The 24661-nt window shown below is 41.8% G+C and overlaps 2 protein-coding genes across 4 annotated transcripts; one reads left to right on the top strand and one right to left on the bottom strand.

Moving 5' to 3' along the window:
* Positions 1 to 402: 402 nt before the first annotated feature.
* LOC134211343 (esterase B1-like) lies at positions 403 to 2642 on the bottom strand. The gene is made up of 6 exons (XM_062688123.1): positions 2309 to 2642; positions 2085 to 2235; positions 1633 to 2024; positions 1234 to 1578; positions 917 to 1171; positions 403 to 669 (listed from the first exon to the last, which is right to left on the bottom strand). Exons 1-6 carry the CDS (start codon positions 2585 to 2587, stop codon positions 469 to 471), a joined length of 1623 nt encoding a protein of 540 aa, XP_062544107.1. The 5' UTR covers positions 2588 to 2642; the 3' UTR covers positions 403 to 468.
* Positions 2643 to 13765: 11123 nt separating this feature from the next.
* LOC134211341 (esterase B1-like) lies at positions 13766 to 23725 on the top strand. 3 transcript variants are annotated; one of them, XR_009979003.1, is made up of 5 exons: positions 13766 to 14049; positions 20532 to 20669; positions 20745 to 22558; positions 22621 to 22692; positions 23546 to 23725. XR_009979003.1 is itself a non-coding variant. In XM_062688120.1 (3 exons), exons 1-3 carry the CDS (start codon positions 13909 to 13911, stop codon positions 22083 to 22085), a joined length of 1620 nt encoding a protein of 539 aa, XP_062544104.1. In that variant the 5' UTR covers positions 13766 to 13908; the 3' UTR covers positions 22086 to 23725. The 3 variants fall into 3 exon arrangements, 1 of the variants encoding a protein (XP_062544104.1); XR_009979004.1 differs by having other exon boundaries at positions 22625 to 23725; XM_062688120.1 differs by having other exon boundaries at positions 20745 to 23725.
* The last annotated feature ends 936 nt before the right edge of the window (positions 23726 to 24661 follow it).

The following is a 24661-nucleotide window of genomic DNA, read 5'->3' as shown; positions in this document are numbered from 1 at the left end:
GCCTTTCTCGTGTATTATAAAAATAGTATTTTGACCTTAACTGTTGAGCCCATAGTTGTATGTTGCGAGCAAATCGGTTAAGGATAAGTGCCCAAAAAATGAGTGAGATTAGTTTGCGCACACACATACACACACAGACATCACAGTTTCCTCCTTACCAGGGCGGGAATCGAACCCACACTCCATAGCACATGCGTCTAGACGTTTGATGTTACTAACCGCACACCACGAAGCCCACTAAAACACATTCTTCTATCATTCTTCTTCTTTTCCAAGAATACAATCGACGACAGATAAAGCCCGAACTACCACAGTACTTAGAAAATGGTATAAATTAGTTAATTGATGGCCGTTCAAACCTGAACTTTCAGATACACATTTTTTTTATTATGGGAGTATTTTCTTTACTACAAATATATGTGTCAATTGTATTGTATTTATTTTATTATTATGTCTTTGCCCAATTTGTTAGTAAAGTTGTTCTTTGGTATACATTGAATCCCAAAGCTCCATGCGTTTCTGTTCCGGTAAATCAATAAAGTCCAATCCTTCGTTTGTAATATTCAAACATTTGTATGGACCTACTGTTTCTCCGATTGGCTTCCAAATATCAGTAACTGTGCCGTTAGGATTTCCGTTATTTGAGGCAAATTGTGAAAATAGACCAACCTGAAAATGTGAGATTAAAGTTTCTGGTTTTTTGTAAACACAATTACTTTTTCATGCAAAGGTTTGTGCTACAGACAAAATCATTTTCGTGTCTTCGACCAGAAGTCGTATAGGTTAAGAATTTAAAATTAAACGCTAGACAACTTATGGAAGTAGAGAAATTAACGCGTATTACAGACAAATTTTCTTCTGTTGATTACGTTTGATACTAAATATCATAAATCACACAATTTCTTCCAGAACTTACCATATTCATCATTACGCGATACTCAAACGTATCCTTCGGAGGGACTTTGCTAAAAAGGTTCTTAAAAATATAAGATAGATCATCAGCGTGCGCTGTTCCGCGGACGTTTTTATCGCAAAAATAGATCCTGTAGTGATTATAGGTTGCCGAATCGACCGTAAAGTGGTAGACATATGTCTTGGATGCTTTTTTGGAATTGATTCTACTGTAAATCGTCCGATGTAATCCATGCCAGAAAAGTTTGTCGGTCATTAGCTACGAACATAAAAAAATAAAATGTACGAAGTAATACTCATTTGTAAAACACCTTCACTTACAGTTAAATATCCTTCTCTATTTTCGAAAGAAGGAGCCGTGTCTCCATAGTAATGCTTCTTCAATCTGATTCCGAATTCCTTACATTTTGCAGAAGTTCTCACCAAATCCAGTTCGAGTGGAACAAAATACTCAAAATCTTTTAAATTATTCATGATGGCAGGATTTTCCTTGATTTCACTCAAACTGAAAAGGCCTTCTTCGGAATTGCCTCCTATCAGTATGTCGAGGTCATTACCCCACGCTTCACGGCACATATTCAATGGATCCTTTGGAATTATGCAGTTACTTTTAATGTATGGTTCAATAACGGGTCCAAACTCGAACATGATACCGTTCTCTTTTTCCTGTAAAAGTATCTCATGTCAGAATATATATTAAGTCACATGAGACATTATTACATTTGCCGTTCTTATGTCGCATTGCTTAGAAACTATGTCTTCCGGAGTCGCCTTCATCAATGCTTGTAGGGCAGCCTTTTCTCCACCCTGACCATCCCACCCAACGGCCTTGGCAAGCCTTTCGCTGAACTGCCTCCTAGGCACTATAGACCAATTGTTCAACGAACAGCCTGACATAACAATCGCTCGCTGGAACATCCCTTTCGATAAATCAGAAATCATGTGATAATGAACCGAACAACCGCCAGCGCTTTCTCCGAACAATGTTATATTCTTCGGATCACCACCAAAGTTGGCAATGTTCTCAATCACCCATCGAATTGCTAGGTTTTGATCCTTTAAGCCAGCATTACCAGGTAGACCAATATCAGGCGAGTCGAACGAAATAAATCCTAGTTTAAAAAATGTTCTAATAATAGATCATGAAAATTTGATAACATTGACCATCGAACCTAAAGCACCGACTCTGTAGTTGAAGGTCACCAACACAATATCAGCTTGAATTAAATAATCTGGACCATACATCTCCACCCCACTGGAACCTCGGTTGAAAGCACCCCCATGAATGTACAACAGCACGGGTTGACCATGCTGCTTATCTAGCTGTAATGATGGAAAAAATAATCACAATGATAACGAAACAATAAGCGCCTGACCAGCGTATTTGTCTAATTACATTTTTGGTGAATATGTTCATGTGCAAACAATCCTCACTGCCAATGATTTTGTTCTGCAATTTGCTGAACTGATATCCTCCTGGGCCCTGCACAGTGCAATCCAACGGTTCAACCCACGGGGTCGGTGGTTCAGCATCCTTAAATCGCAGATCGCCGACAGGTGGCTTGGCATATGGTACCCGTTGAAAACTGCAGTATTCCACGCCGGTCGAGGCTGTTTTTCGGACTCCTCTGATGGGGCCATACTGCGTGGGAACTACTGGACTTTCTGCGCTCATCGTGTCGTATACCAACCAACTTCTCCTGCTGATATCTTCATACTGAAGAACGAATGATTACCTCAATATTCGAATCTGCTGTTTAAGATAACAAACTGCTGTTTCATGTTGATGAATTGGGGTTTAAGCCGGGTGCTAACTGATAAAACTGAAATTACCGTAATTTGAGGGTAAAGTGATCACTTTTAAATTATTTTATAAAAACGAACAGTGGGTAATGTCTGTGACATAACCGCTAAGTGGACGTAGGACTTGACTTGACCATGCCTTTAAGATACATAATATGTCCAAATTTATCACATCACCTATTTTGGATAAATAATCGGCGTTGCATACCATTCCTTGGCAAAATCTTCTCATCAAACTCACACAGAAATCAAATCTACCTCGAACAAAAATCATCAAAAAAAATCAGGAAGTATCTGTCCGGTCACGAAATATTAGCCTCGACAGTGGCAACCTTCCCACTGAAGGACTGCCTGAAATAAACCACAAGTTGGCTCAGCAGGGAATGTAGACTGTATCTCAGCCCTTCCACTGAAGAGCCTTCTAATCCGTGCGATAGCGACTGAAGAACATTATTTTTAACTCTTAGAGCCTTGAAAAAGGCTGTTTGCTTCGGCTAAGTGCAAAAAGTAAGAAAACGATCTTTTCAAATAACCGCGAATTTGTAGTGATGGTATAAAAAAGACTGAATGCTCTGCGAGCGAATGCACTTTTCTTTTATACTACTTAATTTTGAATCTTCTCTGCTTCCCAATTGGTGGGCCAATCAGCAAGTGTCTTGTATCCCGCTTCTTTATTATCCAAAGCGTCATCATCATCAACGCGTTCGAGAAGGGCTTCTTCTTTTTTACGTTTGTTGCTCGCTGCTGACGTCTATTTCTTAACGGGACTTTTCGCTTGATACAGGCCAATAAGCCGGGCAAGCGAGCTTAGAATTGCAGTTCAGGTGGGAAGTAGGGTGTTCTTTTCTGAGACAACATTGTTAGAAGTAGAAGGAAGGAAACACCCGGACATGGGATTCGGTGGTAAGATTAAGAATTCATAACAAGGGACGATCATTCAGTCACGTTCGCTTTGTGTGCGGTCAGTATCAATCAATGTTTTTCTACATATTTTTTATCAATGCCAATATTGCATTGATCAATGCATTGATATTTATCGTGTATTTGCTTAGAATTTAGTTTTGGGTCGCGCGGATTTGGCGCAGATTTTCATGTCGCGAGGAAATGGCGTGGATTTGATTTTAGTCGGCGTGGAAAATATTACAGGATCTCCGTAACAACCCTGCAATTTCTATCCCGAAGGGAATTGAAAGCTTTGATCTTTGATATTGATCTCTATCATTGGCTCTCTGAAGAACCGTTTGTTTTTTGCTGCATCTGTTTCATGCTGCATCATGTGGCTTTTCTTCAGCCTGTCTTGGCTCATCACCGATGCCGGCCGGTCTCGGCTCGACTCTGCTGCTACTGCCGGTATCTGCTCAGCATTGCTGCTTTGTCGGGTCTGTAGGGTGGACTGCTGCTGTACTGGCTAGGTTTCGGCTGATGATGGTGGCTTCGATGACTTCATTCCCTGCTAAAAGGTGTGAGTGCCGATTATGCGGTTGCTTCGCTTGTCCCGGTCAGAATGAAAGGAAAAAATCGCGTTGCGCTATTTTATGGCTTCTCGGCAGACCCAGCGGCTGCTCATTCGCTGGTGTATGCACCAATCAGAACGTGGTAATGGAATGATGCAAGAATTATGCGGTACCCATATTTATAGGTTCCCTTGATCTCAATGTTTTTCATTGAAAGCAGTTTCATGCCTATTGAAACAAGTTTTTCGGGTCTTATCAAGCATGGAAATGGAAGGCATACTTGAAATCTATCGATTGAGGGGCTTACCGCAGAAATACGTCCATTGTGACGAACGCTATTAACGTTTAAAATCTTTCAACACAGCGTAACGCGGTCGATTTGAATATTTTGAAATGACACCCGGTATAGTAAAGAGAGACGTAAGTCCTACGTCAAAAGTTTACGCAGAAATCAACCAAATGTTCAAAGAACTCTTCTACCGAAGTTGTTTTTTGATCTGCATTATAAATTTTATTTATAGCAATGTTTAACACTAGCATTTAAAATTGGGGTCGAGATAGACGAAACCGAGAAACTCTCACACCTCAAACATAGCTGATGCAGATTAAATAAAATAATTCAAACAAAGTTGCATTAGCATCTAAACCCGAGCAGGAGCAAATAACTCAATAATACCTAATTCTGTTGGGGTCTCCAGTTAGCCTTGCGAGCAAAGGCGTAGGATTGCCAATCCGCAAATGGTGAGTTCGATTCTCGGTCCGGTCTAGGATATTTTCGCGTGGGAAACATTATCGGCTCCCTTGGAATTAGAGTGGGGCGTCACGGTAATTTTTGTTCAAATCAATGGTTTTTCGCAACCATTCTGGATCCCAATCAACTGTGCAGAATTTGGGCCCGATTGATCGCTTCCTTGCTTTTCGCCTCTCGTTTAAAGTTTGTTTGGAAATTGGTAGGGGAAAACGTATATTTTTGCATTTATCGTAAACCAAGTGGCACATTGCATTAAAGTATAATCCAAGGGATGCCGAAAAACTTTGCTGAAAAAGGTACGTTGCAGCAACGAATCCGAAAATGTTATAATGCTTCCTTTTAAGTAGAGGTGAGCCAGCCTAGGGCTGCAAGCCTCTTTAAAAAAGAAAAAGCGAAAAAAAATTATAATGCTTCGTTAATGGATTGTTCAAACTAGAGGTCAAATTCAGGCCTCTAGTTCAAACCATATGCAAAAAAACCGTTTATTCTGCCAGCACTGCCGTACTACGTAGACCAATACCGTGGAGCCACGATAATTTGAACCGTACCTCATTAATATTAACGGAGAGTCAAGACGAAGTTCACTTTTTAATTTGAACTTCTGGTTACTCTATGAGCATAAACAAAAAACAATTTCTGGCTGCTCTCTTTTCTGTTTTGTTTCGATTCTGCTTTCAGTTGTACAATGTTCCTTTCATCTTTTGTCGATCCCACGTTCTAAATGATGTTTGATTTTATTTATTATCAGACTAAGGCCGGAGTGGCCTGTGCTGCACATAAAAGTCTTCTCCATTCAGCTCGGTCCATGGCTGCACTTCGAAAACCACGCAGTCTACGGAGGGTCCGCAAATCGTCCTCCACCTGATCGATCCACCTTGCCCGCTGCGCACCTCGCCTTCTTGTGCCCGTCGGATCGTTGTCGAGAACCATTTTCACCGGGTTACTGTCCGAAATTCTGGCTACCTGCCCGGCCCACCGCAGTCGTCCGATTTTCGCGGTGTGAACGATGAATGGTTCTCCCAACAGCTGATGCAACTCGTGGTTCATTCGCCTCCTCCACGTACCGTCCGCCATCTGCACCCCACCATAGATGGTACGCAGCACTTTCCTTTCGAAAACTCCGAGTGCGCGTTGGTCCTCCACGAGCATCGTCCAGGTCTCGTGTCCGTAGAGGACTACCGGTCTAATGAGCGTTTTGTAGATTGTCAGTTTGGTACGGCGGCGAACTCTATTCGATCGGAGCGTCTTACGGAGTCCAAAGTACGTACGATTTCCAGCCACTATGCGTCTCCGAATTTCTCTGCTGGTGTCATTTTCGGCAGTCACCAGTGAGCCCAAGTACACAAATTCTTCTACCACCTCGATTTCGTCACCACTGATGCAAACTCGCGGTGGGTGGCTCACATTGTCGTCTCTTGAACCTCTTCCTATCATGTGCTTTGTCTTCGACGTGTTGATGACCGATCCGCTTAGCTTCCCTCTTCAGTCTGATGTAGGCTTCCTCCATCTTCTCAAAGTTACGTGCCATAATATCCATGTCGTCGGCGAAGCCAAATAGCTGGACGGACTTATTGAAAATTGTACCACTCGTGTTAATCCCTGCTCTTCGTATCACCCCTTCCAAAGCGATGTTGAATAGCAGACACGAAAGACCATCACCTTGCCGTAACCCTCTGCGGGCTACTCGAACTACGCACATCACCCGATTCATCGTCGCTTTGATCAACCGTGTCAGTTTATCCGGAAATCCGTTTTCGTGCATTAGCTGCCATAGCTGGTCCCGATCGATTGTATCATATGCGGCTTTGAAGTCGATGAATAGATTATGTGTGGGCACGTTGTATTCGCGGCACTTCTGCAGTACTTGGCGAATGGTCCGTGGTGGAGCGTTCGCCCATAAAACCCGCCTGGTACTGTCCCACGAACTCCCTTGCAATTGGTGCTAGTCGACGGCATAAAATTTGGGAGAGTACCTTGTAGGCGGCGTTCAGCAATGTGATTGCGCGGTAGTTGCTACAATCCAGCTTATCGCCCTTTTTGTAGATGGGACAAACGACACCTTCCATCCACTCCTGCGGCAAAACTTCCTCCTCCCAAATCTTGGTACAGGTTTACCTCGATTATATGGACCCTCGATTATATGGACCCTCGATTATATGGACCCTCGATTATATGGACTTCGATTATATGGACTTTTTACCTCGATTATATGGACATTTTTTTTCGCCCAATTTTTTTTGTGTTTTGGGGTTTTAAAAAGACGTTGAATATTGTAAGTCATATTTTACATTGATTCTATATTTATTATGGTACATTGGGTCAAATAAAGGCCCCTAAGGCATGTTGTGATGTTATATGTGGAGATGCACTCTGAGTCATATGTTCGATTGACTTGATTGATATACTATTTTCGCGTTGGAAAATTTCATTGTATATAATGATAAATATACAATTCTTTAATCTGCAACAGCCACGACCACGTCCTTACAAATAGGTGGTGAAAAATAATGCGTATTTTTGGTGATCTCTGCCATACGAAAACGTGAAGTGAATTGTCAAACTGACAGTATGCGGAGCAAGTGATAAGATGAGATTGTCATATTTAGCTGTTAGATCTTTGCTTCCAACCTTTTTCTGCTTTTGGTGCATGGAATTAAGTATAGAAGGACGGATGATGCATTAACATCCAGCAAATCGGACCCACTGAGACTGATTTTTTAGGTGGATCCACGAAACTGGAAGAGTTTATTTCAATATGTGATACATAAAGTTCCAAATGGTTTTCAAACCTGGCATTATTTCTTCTGGACGAACTCGATGATTTAGAATGTTAAAAGCTGAAAACTTTTCGAGCAGTCTTTATGTTTAAATAAATGTTGTCGAATATCCTGGTATTCACATTTGTTCAGCACAAGGCTTAAGGATTATACTGACGCTCAACGGTAGGAAAAGAAATTTAATATCTTTAGAATGTCCTTGTTAGCAGTTCTTAAATCAATTGCTGCTAAAACGTTCAGCAAAGCGTGATCCGGAAACGTTCATGCTGTGTAATGTGAGCGATGTGTTTTTCGTTAGTGTTATACAAAATACAACAGCGCGCGGTGGTGAAATTTTGAATGCAATCTCAAGTTTTGTCCGGGATTTTTATGAGGGCCCGCCACTGTGCGTCGTTTTGAATTTTGAAACCCGTTGCAAAACACAGCCCTACTTTAATATACGAACATAATCCAAAATAGCCATAACAATTTATCCTTTATTATTCCACTTAGCAGGTGTAGGTTTTTTTTTTTGTCTTTATTAAAGAGACTTTCAGCCCAAGGCTGGCTCGTCTCCGTAGACAGGTGTAGGTGCACTGTGCAATTGACCTTTCCCGTCAACAATTTTTATCCGCTCAATCGATTCTTCAATTTTTTGAGGACAACTTTCCCAAAGAACCCATACTTTTTGACGAATAGTGCTGGTTTCCAAGCATGGCCTAACATTTACCCGATTTTAAATTAAAATAAGGCCAATTCCAATTCTTCAAACGTGCGGCACTTTTCCGATTTTTTTTATTCTAAAATATGAGTTCTGTGAAAAAGTTGAACTTAAATAAGTCAAAGAATTGACTGAGACAATAAAACGAGATACATTTTTTGGCGGGAAATGTCAATTGGTTCTTGTAAAAATGACACTGATACGTGGATAGAGCCCCTTATTTACATTGATTTAAATTCCTTTTAAGAATATCAATCAAACGCAACTTGTTGCAAGGAGATCTTTTAAAGATAAGTGTCAGAAAAGTGAGACTGTTTCTACGCGATTTTTGCATAACAAATGCATTTTGGCCATATCTTCTGAGCCCATAGTCCAATCCGGCCAATTTTCAATAGGAGGCAACAGGACAAAATTTTCCATCGGTTTCAATTTGCTGCGATCAAATCAAAAGAGGACAAGTGTCAGTCCTTTTATATAAAGCCAGTTTTTGAATCTAACATATACCTTTCTCGACCACTCAGTGTTTGCTTTGTTGCTGAATCAGGAAGGCACTGTAGTTAGAATTCGTGAATAAGTATATTAGTGTGCTCACATTGAGCTGGGCGAAGTCTTCATTCCTAACGAAATCTTAGAAACTAGCGGCTGGAAAAAAGGTTACGTTCTTATAGAAAATCATAATCTACTGAGTTATCATAAAATAAGCCCAAACATGCGGATTAGACTGTAAGGCAATATATGGATATTTTCTTTCAACTTTTAAGACTTATTTCATCGTGTAACACAAATTTAGAGAAAAAAAAATTGCTTCAATTATATGGAAAATTCGATTATATGGACTTTTTTGCATCGAAAAAGTCCATATAATCGTGGTATACCTGTAATGACCCAGTGCAGCGCTCTAGCCAGTGCCTCACCACCGTGTTTAAATAGCTCTCCTGGTAGTTGGTCAACCCCAGTGGCTGTTGTTCTTCAGCCGGCCAATCTCTTCCTGGATTTCCTGGAGATCCGGAGCCGGTAGAATTATGTCCTGCGCGCGTTCCCCCAGGTCCATCACCATACCACCATCTTCGTCTGCCACATCGCCATTCAGGTGCTCTTCGTAGTGCTGCCGCCACCTTTGGATCACCTCACGCTCGTTCGTAGGAAGGTTCCCGTTTATGTCCTTACACATATCATGCTGTGGCACGTGGCCCTTACGTGAGCGGTTCAACTTCTCATAGAACTTTCGTGTGTTATTAGTGCGGTACAGTTGCTCCGTCTCTTCACGGTCTCGATCTTCCTGCTGACGCTTTTTCCTCCGGAAAATCGAGTTTTGTCTGTTCCGCGCCTGTTTATATCGTGCCTCGTTCGCCCTCGTGCGGTGTTGCAGCAATCTCGCCCATGCTGCATTCTTCTCTTCTACTAACTGCTCACATTCGCCGTCATACCAGTCGTTTCTCTGATCCGGGGCACCGTGCCAAGTGCAGCGGTTGCGGTGCTACCAATGGCGGATCGAATATCTCTCCAGTCATCTTCAAGAGACGCTGCGCCTAGCTGCTCTTCCGTTGGGAGTGCCACTTCCAGCTGCTGCGCGTATTCTTGGGCTAGTCTACCGTCTTGTAGCCGCCCAATATCAAGCCGCGGCGTCCGACTTCGACGCGTGTTGTACACCGTCGAGAGTTTTGAGCGCAGGCATACTGCAACGAGGTAGTGGTCGGATCCAACATTCGCACTGCGGTAAGTGCGGACGTTCGTGATGTCGGAGAAGAATTTACCATCGATTAGAACGTGGTTGATTTGGTTTTCCGTTTCTTGGTTAGGTGATCTCCATGTGGCCTTGTGGATATTTTTGCGGGGAAAGAAGGTGCTTCGGACTACCAGACCAATACCGTGGAGCCACGATAATTTGAACCGTACCTCATTCATATTAACGGAGTTCACTTTTTAATTTGAACTTCTGGTTACTATTTAAGCAAAAACTGGTTTCTTGCTGCTCTCTTTGCTGTTTTGTTGCACGTGCTAAATAACGTTTGAACACTTTTTAATTTGAACGATGTTCCAATGGTTCAATTAGAAAGTGTTCAAATTAAAAACGGTCATATTACCGGGGGTCCACGGTAATTTAAATGAGTGTTATTTCAAAATTATTGATCTTATAGAGCTTTGGAGCTAATGGGAGTTGTTCGGAATCATTTCACAAAATAGAAATTCCGACAAGAAGAAAGAAGTGTTTGGCCCTCTGGCAACATTTGATTGTCCGGTAGTGCTGGCCGCAACATTGATTTCTAACATAAGATTTGAACTATCAGTTTTAAAAGTGTAATAACATTTTTTGTAGACCTTTCCAGCTAAATACCTTCTTCGGCAAAGTCTTTCTGGATCTTTCAGACTACATGTTAACGTATTGAGTCACGTTATTTGGTCATTTGCCCGAATAGGTCATTTGACCGAATTGGAAATTTGGCCGAATAGGACATTTGGCCGAATATGATATTTGGCCGAATGGGACATTTGCCCGAATAGGTCATTTGGCCGATTTTTCGGCCTAATGGTCTGTTCAGTAGAAGCATAAGTACTAGAATGCTAGTGACGCTGTACCCAATAAACATATTTTTACGATGAACGATTCAACAAACTTATATTGGCTGTTTATTGGGTGTCATGTTGTAGGGTATGTTTTGATTCATCACCTACATCAGTTTGACATATATAGTACCGGTATTTTAGCTGGGTCCCTCCTAAGCCTAGCAGTAAGACGCGCGGCTACAAATCAACACGCAGAAAAAACTACGTTAAAAACAAACATATTCTAGGTAAATCCAAACAATAATTCAGTTTGTTCTGGCATCAAAAATAAATATGTTTGGATCAAAAATATTGTTGCATTTGAAGCGAAAGAAAACTTTTTTTTGAATCAAATGTGCGTTTCAAGTTGTTTCAACCAGCTAAATGTTTGAAGCAAACATGGATATTATTGTTTTGGTTCGGCCATTCATAATATTTTCTTATCAATTCTACCAATTTTCATATTCTGGTAGCATTTGACTACCAGATTTCACAATTCTAATCGTTCATATTTCATTTACTTACCTTTCTGTACCTGAAAAACATCCTTATCATCAATTTGGAAGCAAGAAAACATATTATTCCACGCTTGCTCCTGCTTCTCTGTTGACCTCCGATCGGATCCGATCCGAACTCGAGTTTTTGTTTACTTTTGCAAGAGCGAGCGAGGAGTTGCCCACTAGTGTTCGTATAAAACAATCAGGGATTTAATTTGGTTTTAAAAATAAATATGGGAAGATCCATTAATTACGTAACGCAAAAATTGGCAATTTTCAAACCCCTCCCCCCCCCCTATGTCACACTTTTTGTATGAAACATCTGAAAATTTCGTATGGATCGTCACACTTCGTTCAACCCCCCCTCCCCCCTCTAAGCGTTACGTAATTTGTGGACGCTCCCTATGTTTGATTCAAACATTTTACCATTTTGGAAGTAAACATGTATATTTTTGAAGCAAATGGATGAAATTTGTATCCGTGAAGGGTCTGTTCAAATATTACGTAACGCAATAGGGGGGGGGGGTGTTACGATTTGTTACGCAAAATATAGGGGGTGGGGGTCCTTCGAAAAATTGTTACGCGTAACAATTGAGAAAAAATATTTAAATTTCTCAAAAAATAGTTATTGTCGTCAAAATAGCATTAAACACACAAAAAATAATAATTTATTGTATCGTGGTTCAAATTCTACCAATTGGTATTAATTGGTAAGAATTGGCTTGTTATTAATAACAAGTTTTTCTCAAAAAAAAAATGTATTTGCTACGAGTTACGCATAGGGGTGGGGGTAGTTCTAAATTTTGTTACAGATTGTTACGAGGGGGTGGGGGGTTCTTAAAAACAACATTTTTCGCGTTACGTAATATTTGAACAAACCCCAAGACCATGATGAGGGTCTGGATTCCCGGTGCCGGGCTAGGTAATTTTTGGATTGGAAATTGTCTCGACTTCCCTGGGCATAAAAGTATCATCGTGTTAGCCTCATTATATACGAATGCGAAAATGGTACCTTGCCTTAGAAATCTCGCAGTTAATAACTGTGGAAGTGCTTAATGAACACTAAGCTACGAGGCGAGGCTAAGCTGTCCCAGTGGGGGATGTAATGCCAATGAGAAGAAAAAGAAAACTTTAGCCACTAGGCCGAAGCAAACTAGATGTTGGTCACGCTCACGCAAATTGAAACGACATTAGCAATCTTTTACTTTTGCATCAACTGTCTGTTCGGCCAAATGGTATTTTCGGCCAAACAACTTTCGGGCTAGTAGCCTTCGACCAAATGGCATACGGACAAACGGCCCTTCCCCCCACACAAGAATTAGGTCATACTTACGCAATGGTGAGCATAGAAAAGCTTTTAATAGCTGAGGGGTGATTCAAGTATGACGTCCACTACTTTTTGGGATTTCTAGACCCCCCCTCCCCCCTCTGTCACGCTTTTTTGTATACCTAGTACATGTACTGTCACAATATCGTAGACCCCCTCCCCCCCTATACCCTGTGACATCATTGTTGAACGACCCCTGATGGTATGTTTATAGAATAAAAATTCGAAAAGCAGGCCAAGTTCCAGTTGAAATGTAGAGCCATAAAAGAAGAAGAAGACCTATTCTGTTATTGATACTTTACGGTAAAATACCAAAGGAATAATACCAAAAAATAATATGCAAAGTACTTCATTTATATTATCCTCTTAGTTACAATACCAAACGCATAACAAAAGATTATTCATTTGGTATTAAAAATCTCTGAAGTGAATATTAATGTTTGGTATTTTACCTCTTATGCAAGGCAAGTTCATAGGACGAACTCCTGTTATCGAGGTCGTCGCTCATGATTCTTATAAAATGCCTATTAGAAGTTATAATCTGATTTTTTTTTTATTTTCCTAGATTTCAGTGCTAAAATTAGCATGAAATAAATCTTGAAAGCTAATCACAAAGGTTCTAATCTAATGCATAAACTCAACTGCGTTCTGTAGATTGTATGGAGAGAATATTTCATTAAATCGCGTATCTTCACTATAGAAAATATTGAAACTATCAAAGCCAAAACTGTTCAAACATTAGTTCATAGAGACTACGAAGTATCTTAGAATCTGATGCCATTGAATGGTCATGATTGCGAAATTAATAGAAGTGTTGCCGACGGTCTACACAACTCAATACCAGAGCGATCGATTTGCTCCACACCACGGTACTTCATATACTCGGAGCAAATGCCAAGTGTACGTCTCACTCTCTCAAAACGCTTCAATTTTTCTCAAACGTTTTAACCACTACTGACCGACATTCATTCAACCATAATTTAAACCCCAACCGGTCCCCAGGCCATCAGTATTTGAAAGATCGCTGCGCAAACTAGAGGAAGCGTTGCGGTAGATAGCCAACGCGAAAGTGTTCGACGAAATTTAAAAAAAAGAACTGCAAACACGCTAATCACCTTTGAAGGCAGAAATTCAGTCGTCGCAATGAGTTCGCAAAACCTTATCGTGGACACTATGTACGGACCAGTGCAAGGTGCGACCAAAACGTCTCTCCTCGGACAGGAATATCTAAGTTTCCAGGGCATACCATACGCTAGGGCACCGATCGGAGAGCTAAGATTCAAGGTGGGTGAAATTAATCGAACTTCTGAATGAATGAGTCACCGATTACCCATTCATGAACAAATGCTTATCGCGCGATAGGAACTTATCCTTTGATCCAGTATCATACGTTGTCGAAGAAGCAAAATTTCAGTCCATCTGCAATTGCATGTTCCTGGAAAACTACTTCCATACAGTCGTTATCAAGAGAAATTTATAATTATCATTATTTGAGTTTTAATTTGTTATTCGTTTATGTCACGACGAGTAATACTGCACCATATCGATGAATACCTAAGAATACCGAAAAAAAATGCGGGGATTTTCAGGGTCAAATTTCAAGTAGCTTTCAAGTCATAATTCTTTCTTTTCGTGTTATATGTCAACCATATTTCGGAAATATTTTAAATTTTAATATACATTTCAACAGAAAGTTTAAATATAAATACATCGACGAATCTCTTTTTGAGATAAGAAATGATGATGATGATGACATCAGTGCATTTCGCAAGTGCACATTATCTATATATGGGGACATTACTGTATGTATTATCCCCATTGACGTTAATAAGATAGTAAGGGAGGATGTTCAGGGTTAGCGTTATGGGTATTTCATACCAAATGTGGCCGAGAGTGGTGGTCATGTGGGAACATAACACACCGAAAACAACAGAACGCGATAGAAAGACTTGAAAGACTGCATGATATTTTTGCAACTGTCATGTCGGTGGATGGAAATCCAACAATCATGGAAGGTTTTTAGGACATGCTTCGGTCAGCGTGGACGATTCCAGTTTGTAACAGCAGCGCGTACGGACGTGCATTTTATTCGCGCATTTTTCCAAATGTTTTTTCTCGTTCGTTAGCCGTTGTTTACGTTTTCGCTTAGTCGCGTGAGCATTATTTTCTCCCGGAGAGCTCCGAGCAGAACTCGAAAGTTGCAGCCAGAAGCCAGTGGTCGTGCACAAGATCGCTGGCCACGCCAAGGCGAAGAAGTATCGCGATCAGCTTTACCTGGTCCATCTGGAGCACGGCTCCACCACCTTGAAGGACCTGAAGCTGATCAACGTAATAAATTACACCGTCGTTGATTGGGAGCGATATTGGCCAGTACAAGATGGAGGTGGCCGATCCCAATTGCGCCCTCCTCTTGGATTCGGTCGATACCACCGGATAAATCTGCTCCGCTCTAGACGCTGGAGCAACTGATGCCGATCTTCGCGCAGCTCGTCACTCGGCTGCGTGGATGCAAAGCCGGTTTCAACCAGCTCTTCATTCTTGACATGTTCATCATTGAAAATGGCTGGTCAACTGGAACGCTTGCTCGCTCAAGAGCAAAACCATCGAACTGAAGGATTTCCTTAAGGAGAAGGAATAAGACGTGACATTCATCGTCGAAACACACCTAAAACCAGAAGTGAACCGGACTTTCACATCGTACGACTCAATAGGCCGTCCAGGGGTGGTTGTGTGATCATCGTACTTCGATACAACGTCGACTGTCGCCTGCTGCCAAGCTTCCAGCTGAGCATCATCGAGGCCTTCGGTGTCGAAGTTACTACCTCTGTCGGCACAATCACGCGTATTGCCCAACTCAAGCCAAAGCCGGTGACGAATCATCGGCCGCTCTTCGGAGTGACATTGTCAAGCTAAAGCAGAGGCAAGGTCTGTACACCATTGCCGGTGACCTGAATGCCAACTACCAAGCTTGGGGCAACAGTCGCTGCAATCAAAACGGAGACATATGGAGCAATGACATAGAGGAAGGTAACTACACGAGCCCGGATTTCCCCACTCGACTGAGCCGATCCGGCCTCCATTTAACAATCGAATTGTACATCACAAACATGGACGACCATGACTCCCAGCCGGTCGTTTACCAGGAGATCAGCTCAGCGTACCCGGTGGTAGCGGAAGTGAGCTCATCGCTCAATCGGCATCAGCAGTCCCGACGAAACTACCATCGTGTCGACTGGGGCCGGTTTCAAAGGTGTGTAGACGACAACATCGGCTACTAGCGACATCCGGCCACACCGGAGGAAATCGACGATCAGCTCCACTCTATCCAAGTGGCGATCTCCCAGGCCCGTGAACAACATGTGCCAAGAGCTCATGTACACTCACCAAAGATTTGATCCGTTTACGAAATGTCACTCGCAGGCAGTACCTGCGTACAGGGCACGTTGCAACCGCTTGAAACAAATCGAGCAATGGGTAATATTTTAAACATAACCGCGAGTAGACGTAGGACTTATATAAACGTAACGTATTTATATTTAACTTTTGAATTTATGGAGTTTGATTATAGGTATTGATATTGGAAACGACAACATGGGGAGAAGGGTCGTTTGGCCGAAACTCATTCGCCCGAATGCCACTAGGCCGAACAAACCATTAGGCCGAAACCCATCTGGCCGAAAGTCATTTAGCCGAAAAGGTCATTTGGCCGAGGGTCGTTTGGCCGAACGGGTCATTTGGCCGAAAGGGTCATTTGGTCGAATAGCTATTTGAATAGCGAGAAATAATGAATGAGAAAAGAAACGTCTCACTTCTCACTCTTTATTTTTTTCTTCTCACTGTTAATAGTGAGAAGCACGAAATGAGTAGTGAGACGTCTCACTACTCAGTTCGAGATTCTCACTGTAAAAAGTGAGTACTGAGACGTCTCACTACTCACTTCGCGCTTCTCATTTTACTGTGAGAAGTGAGAAATAAGGAATGAGAATTGAGACGTTTCTCTTCTTACTCCTAATTTCTCACTTTTTAAATGACCTTTTCGGCCAAATGTCTTATTCGGCCATATGTCCTATTCGGCCGAATGACCTTTTCTGTCAAACGACCCTTACGGCCAAACGACCGTTTCGGCTAAATGGCCCTTTCGGCCAAATGACCCTTTCAGCCAAACGACCATTTCGGCCAAATGCCCCTTTCGGCCAAATGAGCCTTTCGGCCTAATGATCATTTCGGCCAAATGACCGTTTCGGCCAAACGACCCTTTCAGTCGAACGATTCTTTCGGCCAAACGACCCTTTCGGCCAAATGACCCATTCGGCCAAACAACTATCGACCTAGTGGCATCCGCCCGAAAGTCATCTGGCCGAAAGGGTCGTTTGGCCGAAAGAATCGTTCGACTGAAAGGGTCGTTTGGCCGAAACAGTCATTTGGCCGAAATGATCGATTGAGCCGAAAACTCATTTGGCCGAAAGGCATTTGGCCGAAATGGTCGTTTGGCTGAAAGGTTATTTGGCCGAAAGGGCCATTTAGCCGAAACAGTGGTTTGGCCGTAAGAGTCGTTTGACAGAAAAGGTCATTCGACCGAATAGGACATATGGCCGAATAAGACATTTGACTGAAAGGTCATTTAAAAGTGAGAAATTAGGAGTAAGAAGAGAAACGTCTCAATTCTCATTCTTATTCTCACTTCTCACTATAAAAAATGAGGAGCGCGAAGTGAGTAGTAAGGAATCAAAGTGAAGGCAAAACGAGCAATGCCAATGGCCAAATGACCCTTTCGGCCTAATGATCATTTCGGCCAAATGACCGTTTCGGCCAAACGACCCTTTCAGTCGAACGATTCTTTCGGCCAAACGACCCTTTCGGCCAAATGACCCATTCGGCCAAACAACTTTCGGCCTAGTGGCATTTGGCCGAACAAACCATTAGCACGAAACCCATCTGGCCGAAAGTCAAGTCGTTTGGCCAAACTACCATTTCGGCCAAATGACCCTTTCGGCAAAATGACTTTCGGCCTAATGGTCTGTTCAGCCAAATGGTATATTCGGCCAAACAACTTTCGGCCAAATGACTCGTTTTCATTCCGGTCCGCTGCTTTTCTAATGTTAGGCTACTACACACTTGCTGAGATTCGTCACATTGCTGATTACTTGGGGGGGCACTTGTAGAAGATTGTGGATCATCGTCTTCGCTGTTTTGTTTCACTCCGGTTCGAAAATATAAACCTTTTTCAAATGTTGGTCCACGTTAAAGTTAGGTTATGCTAAATAGCTTCCTAAACAAATTTTTATACGTCCAAAATGGATGTTGGTTGATGATAGGCTGCTGAACCTATATTTGGCACTGTAGGCATAATACACGCTGACAAATTTTCCCTCAATATGAACATGAAAAAAGATTTCGACCGACTTCTTTTATACCGTTATGGAGGCTAATACGCCTATGCTGCGATATTTTAGATAGGTTCCAGTCTAATACTTGTCTACAGATTTCTTTTCCCCCCTACGTAAGGTGTGGCCGACCACAGAAGGGGGACTATTCCGTTCCCGAATTTCAATTAGGTATTATTAGCCTCTGGTAACAACGACGATGGAGCTCGGTGTTTGAGATCCAAGACCAGACACGAATTTAGAGTCGGAGATATTGTTACCAGCTAGCTCCAATCAAGCTACGAATGGGAAACAAATGAAGGGTCGTTTACCGTAAATCACCACACCACACACGCTCACGGTAGTACTTACCTGTAGCAGGAGCTACACACACACGTTTGTCGCGAAACACCTGCCCACCTGTGCGAATCGGTCGAAAAGCTGACAAACAGCGTCGTACCTATAAGGCTCAAAAGCTACTCGAAGAGGAATTTTCAAACTGAAACACCGTAGGCGAGGCCTGGCGACTTCAATGTCAGTCCGGCAAAGCGAAATCAACACAAAAGAGGTGGAGAAATCTAAAAGGGCTGCGTGGTCTTAAAGAATTTGCTACCAACACTTCCAAATGGTTTTACATGCTAATTTATTAAGGTTTTATATCATTGGTGACGTCATAGGGCTTGAATGGGTACTTGCCGGTTGTATAGGTGGTAGCATTCGGGCGACTAATGTCCGCCGGCGATGATGGAAGTTGATGTATGCCGACTTGGGTCTTGGCGGCTCTGCATGTCCACCGCTGATCTTGCCTTGCGATCCGATACAAGCGCCGATGGCTGGAATGCCGGACGGTGGCCGACAATGACCGGACGATGAAAGGCGATGGCGTGCCGGGCGATGGCCGGCGATATCGGTTTGATGGTGGAACGATGCAAGACGATTGTGTACCGGAAGAGAGCCGGCGATGTCGATTCGATGGTATGCTGGACGTGAGCCGGCGATGTCGGTTCGATGGTGGAACGATTGCCGACGATGCAGGACGATGGTATGCCGGACGAGAGCCGGCGATGTTGGTTCAGTTGTGGGACGATGACGTGCCGGGCGATGGCCGGCTATTTTGGTTCGATGGTGGGACGATGAGGTGCCGAACGAGAGCGGGCGATGGTGGGTCGGTGCTTTGCGTCGATGCTATACTCCGCAATGGCGGCCGGGGAGCTTTGCAGCGATGCGATGGAGTTTTGCACGAGGTGGCGAGGTAGCGGGGTCGCTGGACGATTTACTACGACGATGGCGTCTTGGCCGGGCCAATGCGGGGCACTCCGGCTATTCACTCGTCGTTGGGCCACGTACGATGTCGAAATTCCCGTTTCTACACTCGTTTGGTCGTTCCTGGGCCGTGAAACCGATGCACCACTTCCTGTGAAGTAAAAATGCCACCTCCAGCACCGCCAAAAGGGCACACAAAAAGAAAAAGGCCCACTAAAAGGACCTGACCCACTCATTAGCACCAAGTGACGCCACGCTATGTCCTTTTAGACACACAAAAGGATTGGTTCACACAATGGATACCTTTTTCTAAGCTTTCTTCCTCGACACACCCCTTTTCGAACACTTTTCTATAGCCTTTCTTCTAACTAGGCTTTAACTTTCGACAATTCTGAAAAGACACACACTTAATTTTAAACTTCTACACCACTGTTACATTTTTAAACAAACTTACAATTTAGTTAATTATTTTCCGACGCGCAATTCAATTCCGACTAATGTTTTGGAAAGAACCTCTTTGAGATGGTAGCTGAGATTTTAAAGAAACTATCGGTACGAGAGGACACGAAAGTTTACGAATATTGACAGTGTCAACTGTTTGGCAACCCTTCCACCATACCCCACCTGTACTGCCGCTAACCGCAAGTCGAGCACATCTGTATATGGCGTCCATATACAGATGTGCTCGACTTGCAGTTAGCGGCAGTGTAGGCAGATGAGCAAAATACGGAAGCACTCAAACTTGAACACTACCCATGCAGCATGAACAGTGTCATGAAGTGCGATACTCACCACCCTTCTCAGCCTGTGAGTTCCCTTTATGTGAGAAGAAAACACGGTGGGCTTGATGTCAATAAAATGTAACTTGCGGAGGAGCTGGCAAGTATTAATTGGAACCAACGGTTACAATATCTGTGGATGAACACCTGCAGTCGTTGAGTGTTCTCCACTGATACACACCATGTTTGATTAGCGTATAGCACCGAAAATTACACGTCAGAAATTAAAATTTGAATTTTGGTGCGTTCACTTATCTTGCCTGAAACATTTCATAATGTCGCAACCCAGTTAGTGATTCAAAATACCCTCATCACTTGTCCTATATTACAGCTCAATTCTAATATGTTTCTCCCCTTAAAGCCTCCAGTAACTCCCCTCAAATGGAACGAACCTTTGGACTGCACTCAGCAAAGTCTACCGTGCTATCATTTTGATCGCCGCGTTAAAGAGATCGTTGGAAGCGAGGACAGCCTCAAGGTCAATGTATTTACTAAAACTGTAAGTGAGCACATTTTTACATCCCTACGTATATCAAGTCTTCAACTAATAACTAGGTATCCTTACCACCGACAGATTAACCCGCCGAAACCTCTGCCAGTGATGGTCTACATCTACGGGGGTGGATTCACCGAGGGCAGCAGCGATACCGAGCTGTATGGTCCTGATTTCCTAATGCAGAAAGATGTTATTTTGGTTAGTTTAAACTACCGCACCGGAGCTTTGGGTTTCCTATGCTGCCAATCTCCGGATGATGGAGTACCAGGAAACGCTGGCCTAAAGGATCAAAACTTGGCCCTAAAGTGGGTGAGGGATAATATCGCCGCGTTCGGGGGTGACCCTGAAACTGTTACCTTGTTCGGGCACAGTGCTGGTGGGTGTTCAGTGCAATATCATCTCGCCTCCGATGCATCAGAAGGGTTGTTCAAACGAGCAATCATCATGTCGGGAAGCACCTACAGCAGCTGGGCGGTGTCTCCGCAACGCAACTGGGTAGAAAAGCTTGCCAAGGCCGTGGGATGGGACGGCAAAGGATCAGAATCGGATGCACTTAGTTATCTGCGAACTGTCAATCCAGAAGATATTATTAACAACCAGGAAAAGTTGCTAGGACCAGAAGATGTAAAAGATGGAGTTTTCACACCATTCGGCCCAACTATTGAGCCGTATTCCAGTGAAGGCTGTTTGATACCAAAAGAACCATTATTGATGAATCAAAACGCTTGGGGCAATAAGATCGACGTAATGATTGGAGGCACATCTGAAGAAGGTTTGATAATGATGCAGAAAATCAAATTACAACCTGAGGCACTGAAGAACCCACATTTATTCGTTGGGAATGTGCCCCCCAATTTGAACCTTACCATGGAACAAAGGGTGGAATTTGGTGAAAAGATGAAACAACTTTACTATCCCAACAGTGAACCATCGATAGACAATATTGATGGATTTGTTAACATGATGAGCGATTATGCTTTCTGGCATGGAATGCATCGAACGATACTGGCGAGAGCGCAGAATAGTTCATCTGCACGAACCTTTGTCTATCGATTCTGTGTCGATTCGGAACATTTCAACCATTATCGCATCTTGATGATTGACCCTTCATATCGGGGAACGGCACATGCTGATGAAATATCTTATCTGTTTTCCAACTTCACCGAAAGTGTTCCCGAGGAAGACAGCTTCGAGTATCGCGCGCTGCAGACAATGGTTGGCGTGTTTTCAGCTTTTGCAACGCATGGGGACCCGAACTGCGAACAAACAAAAGATCTACTGTGGGAACCAGTAAAGGAAACCAAACCAACGTTCAAGTGCCTGAATATCACAAATGATGGGATTGACTTTATTGATTTTCCAACCGCCAAACGTATTGAGCTATGGGATTCTATGTTTATTAATGATCCGTTGTATTAAAGTATGAAAATGCAGTTTAAAAATATGTGTATTAAGTATTCTGTTATCAATATTTAGAAGTACATAACGCAAAGCAAACCCGAATAAAAATAAATTGTACGCCGAATAGTTGATATTATTAACTTTCCATTTCACTTATAATCATTATAAACTGTATGATACATGTACATTTGAACGATTAATAAAAATAATGACTGAATCATATACAATGATTTACAGATTATACAGGTTTTAGTAAGGATTACCTGATACAATTTTATTGTAAACGTATCATATCATAAATGATTTAGCTAGCTTTTACCCAACACAAAAATTGAGTGTTTTCTTTTTTAGTGTATTAGTGACAATTCGTTTATGGCGAAGTTGTTTTGGCCAACCGCCACATAAGTTTTTGTCATGAAGCAGCGGCAATGTGGATTAAAAAATAGAACGTTTAAATGCCGAAAACGAAACAAAAACGGATGGCAACGCAGGTAAGTTTAAACTAAATATTACGAAACAAAAAAACTGATGAATATTTCTTGTTTATTTTCAGATAGTCTACCTCCTTAAAGAAAAATTGTATACACTAGCGGATTCGGCTGAGCCACGAAAAATGTTTGCAAAGGTAAGTACGGCGGGAGCTAAAAGGCTGGCCCCAGTTCAGGGCATCATTTGAGGCATCATTCAAGAGATTTGGGCACAAAAAACGAAATTTCCGTCTCTTTGAAAATATATGGGGGACAAATCCCGTGACACCGTTTTCTGAACTGTAAACCAGCCTTAAAATATGTATTCCGTGTATAGTAGAAAATTGAAAATTTGTTTTCAATCAAATGAAATATCTGCAGTTATCAGACGTCGCAACTCATTTCTGAATAGTGCGCATGATAGTACATCCTTGCGTGCATGATGCGCACTACTAATGAAATATTTCAAATTGTCGCGACTCGCGTCGCAGCGCGAGTGCTCAATCGCGCGGTCCGGTTTGGTGGCGGCCCGACAATATATGAACCACAATTGATCCGATAATTGAACAGTCTTGCAATGGCCATACCATTATTGAAACACTAATGCCCTCAGTCGCTCTCAGTACTAAGTATTCAGGTTTTCCGTATGTTGGCACAGTAACCCGCAATGTCCCTTCCTTTAATTGACATTTGCCGTCAAAAACTTTTATTGGCTTAATCGATTATTTCATTTATTTGAAGTCATTTTTCCAAAAAACATATGTTTGATAAGTGTTTGATGCCTCAAATTCTTCAAAATTAAAATTTCAATAGGATTATTCCACCTCTAGCGATGTGCATTCCTCACGCATTATAAAAAATAATGTAGAAAATACATTAGAGAGGTGCAAATATCACTGTAGGAAGATAGATTTCATTATTTCCATCAATTCACATTTAGTTGCGCTCAAGCTTACTTATTTTTCTTCATATATTACAGTCATTCATTGTTTTCTTTGACTTAATTTATAGGAATATGCAGTCCAGGAATATACAGTACAATTCAAGTAATTGATGGGAGAACAGCAAAGTCATTGATTGATTGTACAACAAAAAAGATAATTGACTATGTCATTTGAAAGAATCCGTTGATTAGGAAAAATCTTTTTAAAAAACTATATGAGATGGTAAATAAAATGTTATTTAAACTTGTTTTGTGCTGAATTATTTTATCATGAACTGAAAACACAAAATCTAATAGCAATCGAAGCTGGAATCATAGCGTTCTTTAACTATCATATCCTGTATTGTAGTTCTTAAAATAGTATTATACATATTGTAATACGCCTATCGTATAATTAGATGTTTATTAAACACCTTACAATTTGGATTATCCATGGAATCTTCATTTGTTTTAACAAAAATCATACTATTGATCTTCTTTGCTAAAAACAATTATAATCCGAATCATAACATGACGAAAAATTATGATAAACTAACGATATCTGGTAAAATCGCTTGACAAAAATATATGGAAAAGCTGGCCTTTTCGAATGGTAACGATACTTAACAACCCATTCAATGTATCATCCAATATCGAATTATTATATACACTATCGTAAATATTATTTGTGGTGTAATTTCCGTTCGATCTTTTTTATGATTCCGTTTAAAATTCTATTACAATTCTTAAAAATTAAAAACGATAACTAGAAAAATAGTTGTACAATCTCATTCTATTCGGGAATAAAACATGTATGAATCTTTTAATAAAAGAAGTCTAAAAAAAGTTCTCATTTTTTTAAATTTATTTAATCCGAATATCACAGAGTTTGACTGAACTACTGACATTTTTTCCATACATGAACACTGCACAGAGTGTAACAAGTATATCAGTTTTATTAAATACTATATAGGCGAACTTGCCCGATCTCGCTCGAGTTTGTTTTTTTTTCGATCTGTCAATCATTTAGCTTATGACGCTTATGACATGTGGCCGTGTCATAAGCGTCTAGATCGATTTCATTTCAAGCTTGATGGCTTTCTTCAGAATTCATAAAACCGTTGCATTTTGACAATTTTCTAACTCTCCTTTTCGGAATTTTCAGTCCTCGGAAGACGCACAATGTACCACCCTGTGGAATTGCG

The sequence above is a fragment of the Armigeres subalbatus genome, chromosome 2 (assembly GCF_024139115.2).
Source record: "Armigeres subalbatus isolate Guangzhou_Male chromosome 2, GZ_Asu_2, whole genome shotgun sequence".
Classification (NCBI taxonomy): domain Eukaryota; kingdom Metazoa; phylum Arthropoda; class Insecta; order Diptera; family Culicidae; genus Armigeres; species Armigeres subalbatus.
Note: the sequence above shows the minus strand (reverse complement) of the source record. Positions and strands in the feature narration are given on the sequence as shown.

Bases quoted from the DNA above. Each gene is read 5' to 3' on its own strand.
- LOC134211343 (XM_062688123.1), bottom strand. From the start codon at position 2,587: ATGAGCGCAGAAAGTCCAGTAGTTCCCACGCAGTATGGCCCCATCAGA. The intron at 2,025-2,084 runs GTTCGATGGTCA...TTTTTAAACTAG, and splicing joins CTACAGAGTCGGTGCTTTAG to GATTTATTTCGTTCGACTCG. The intron at 1,172-1,233 runs GTAAGTGAAGGT...TTATGTTCGTAG, and splicing joins ATAGAGAAGGATATTTAACT to CTAATGACCGACAAACTTTT.
- LOC134211341 (XM_062688120.1), top strand. From the start codon at position 13,909: ATGAGTTCGCAAAACCTTATCGTGGACACTATGTACGGACCAGTGCAA. The intron at 14,050-20,531 runs GTGGGTGAAATT...CTCCCCTTAAAG, and splicing joins TCGGAGAGCTAAGATTCAAG to CCTCCAGTAACTCCCCTCAA. The intron at 20,670-20,744 runs GTAAGTGAGCAC...TACCACCGACAG, and splicing joins TCAATGTATTTACTAAAACT to ATTAACCCGCCGAAACCTCT.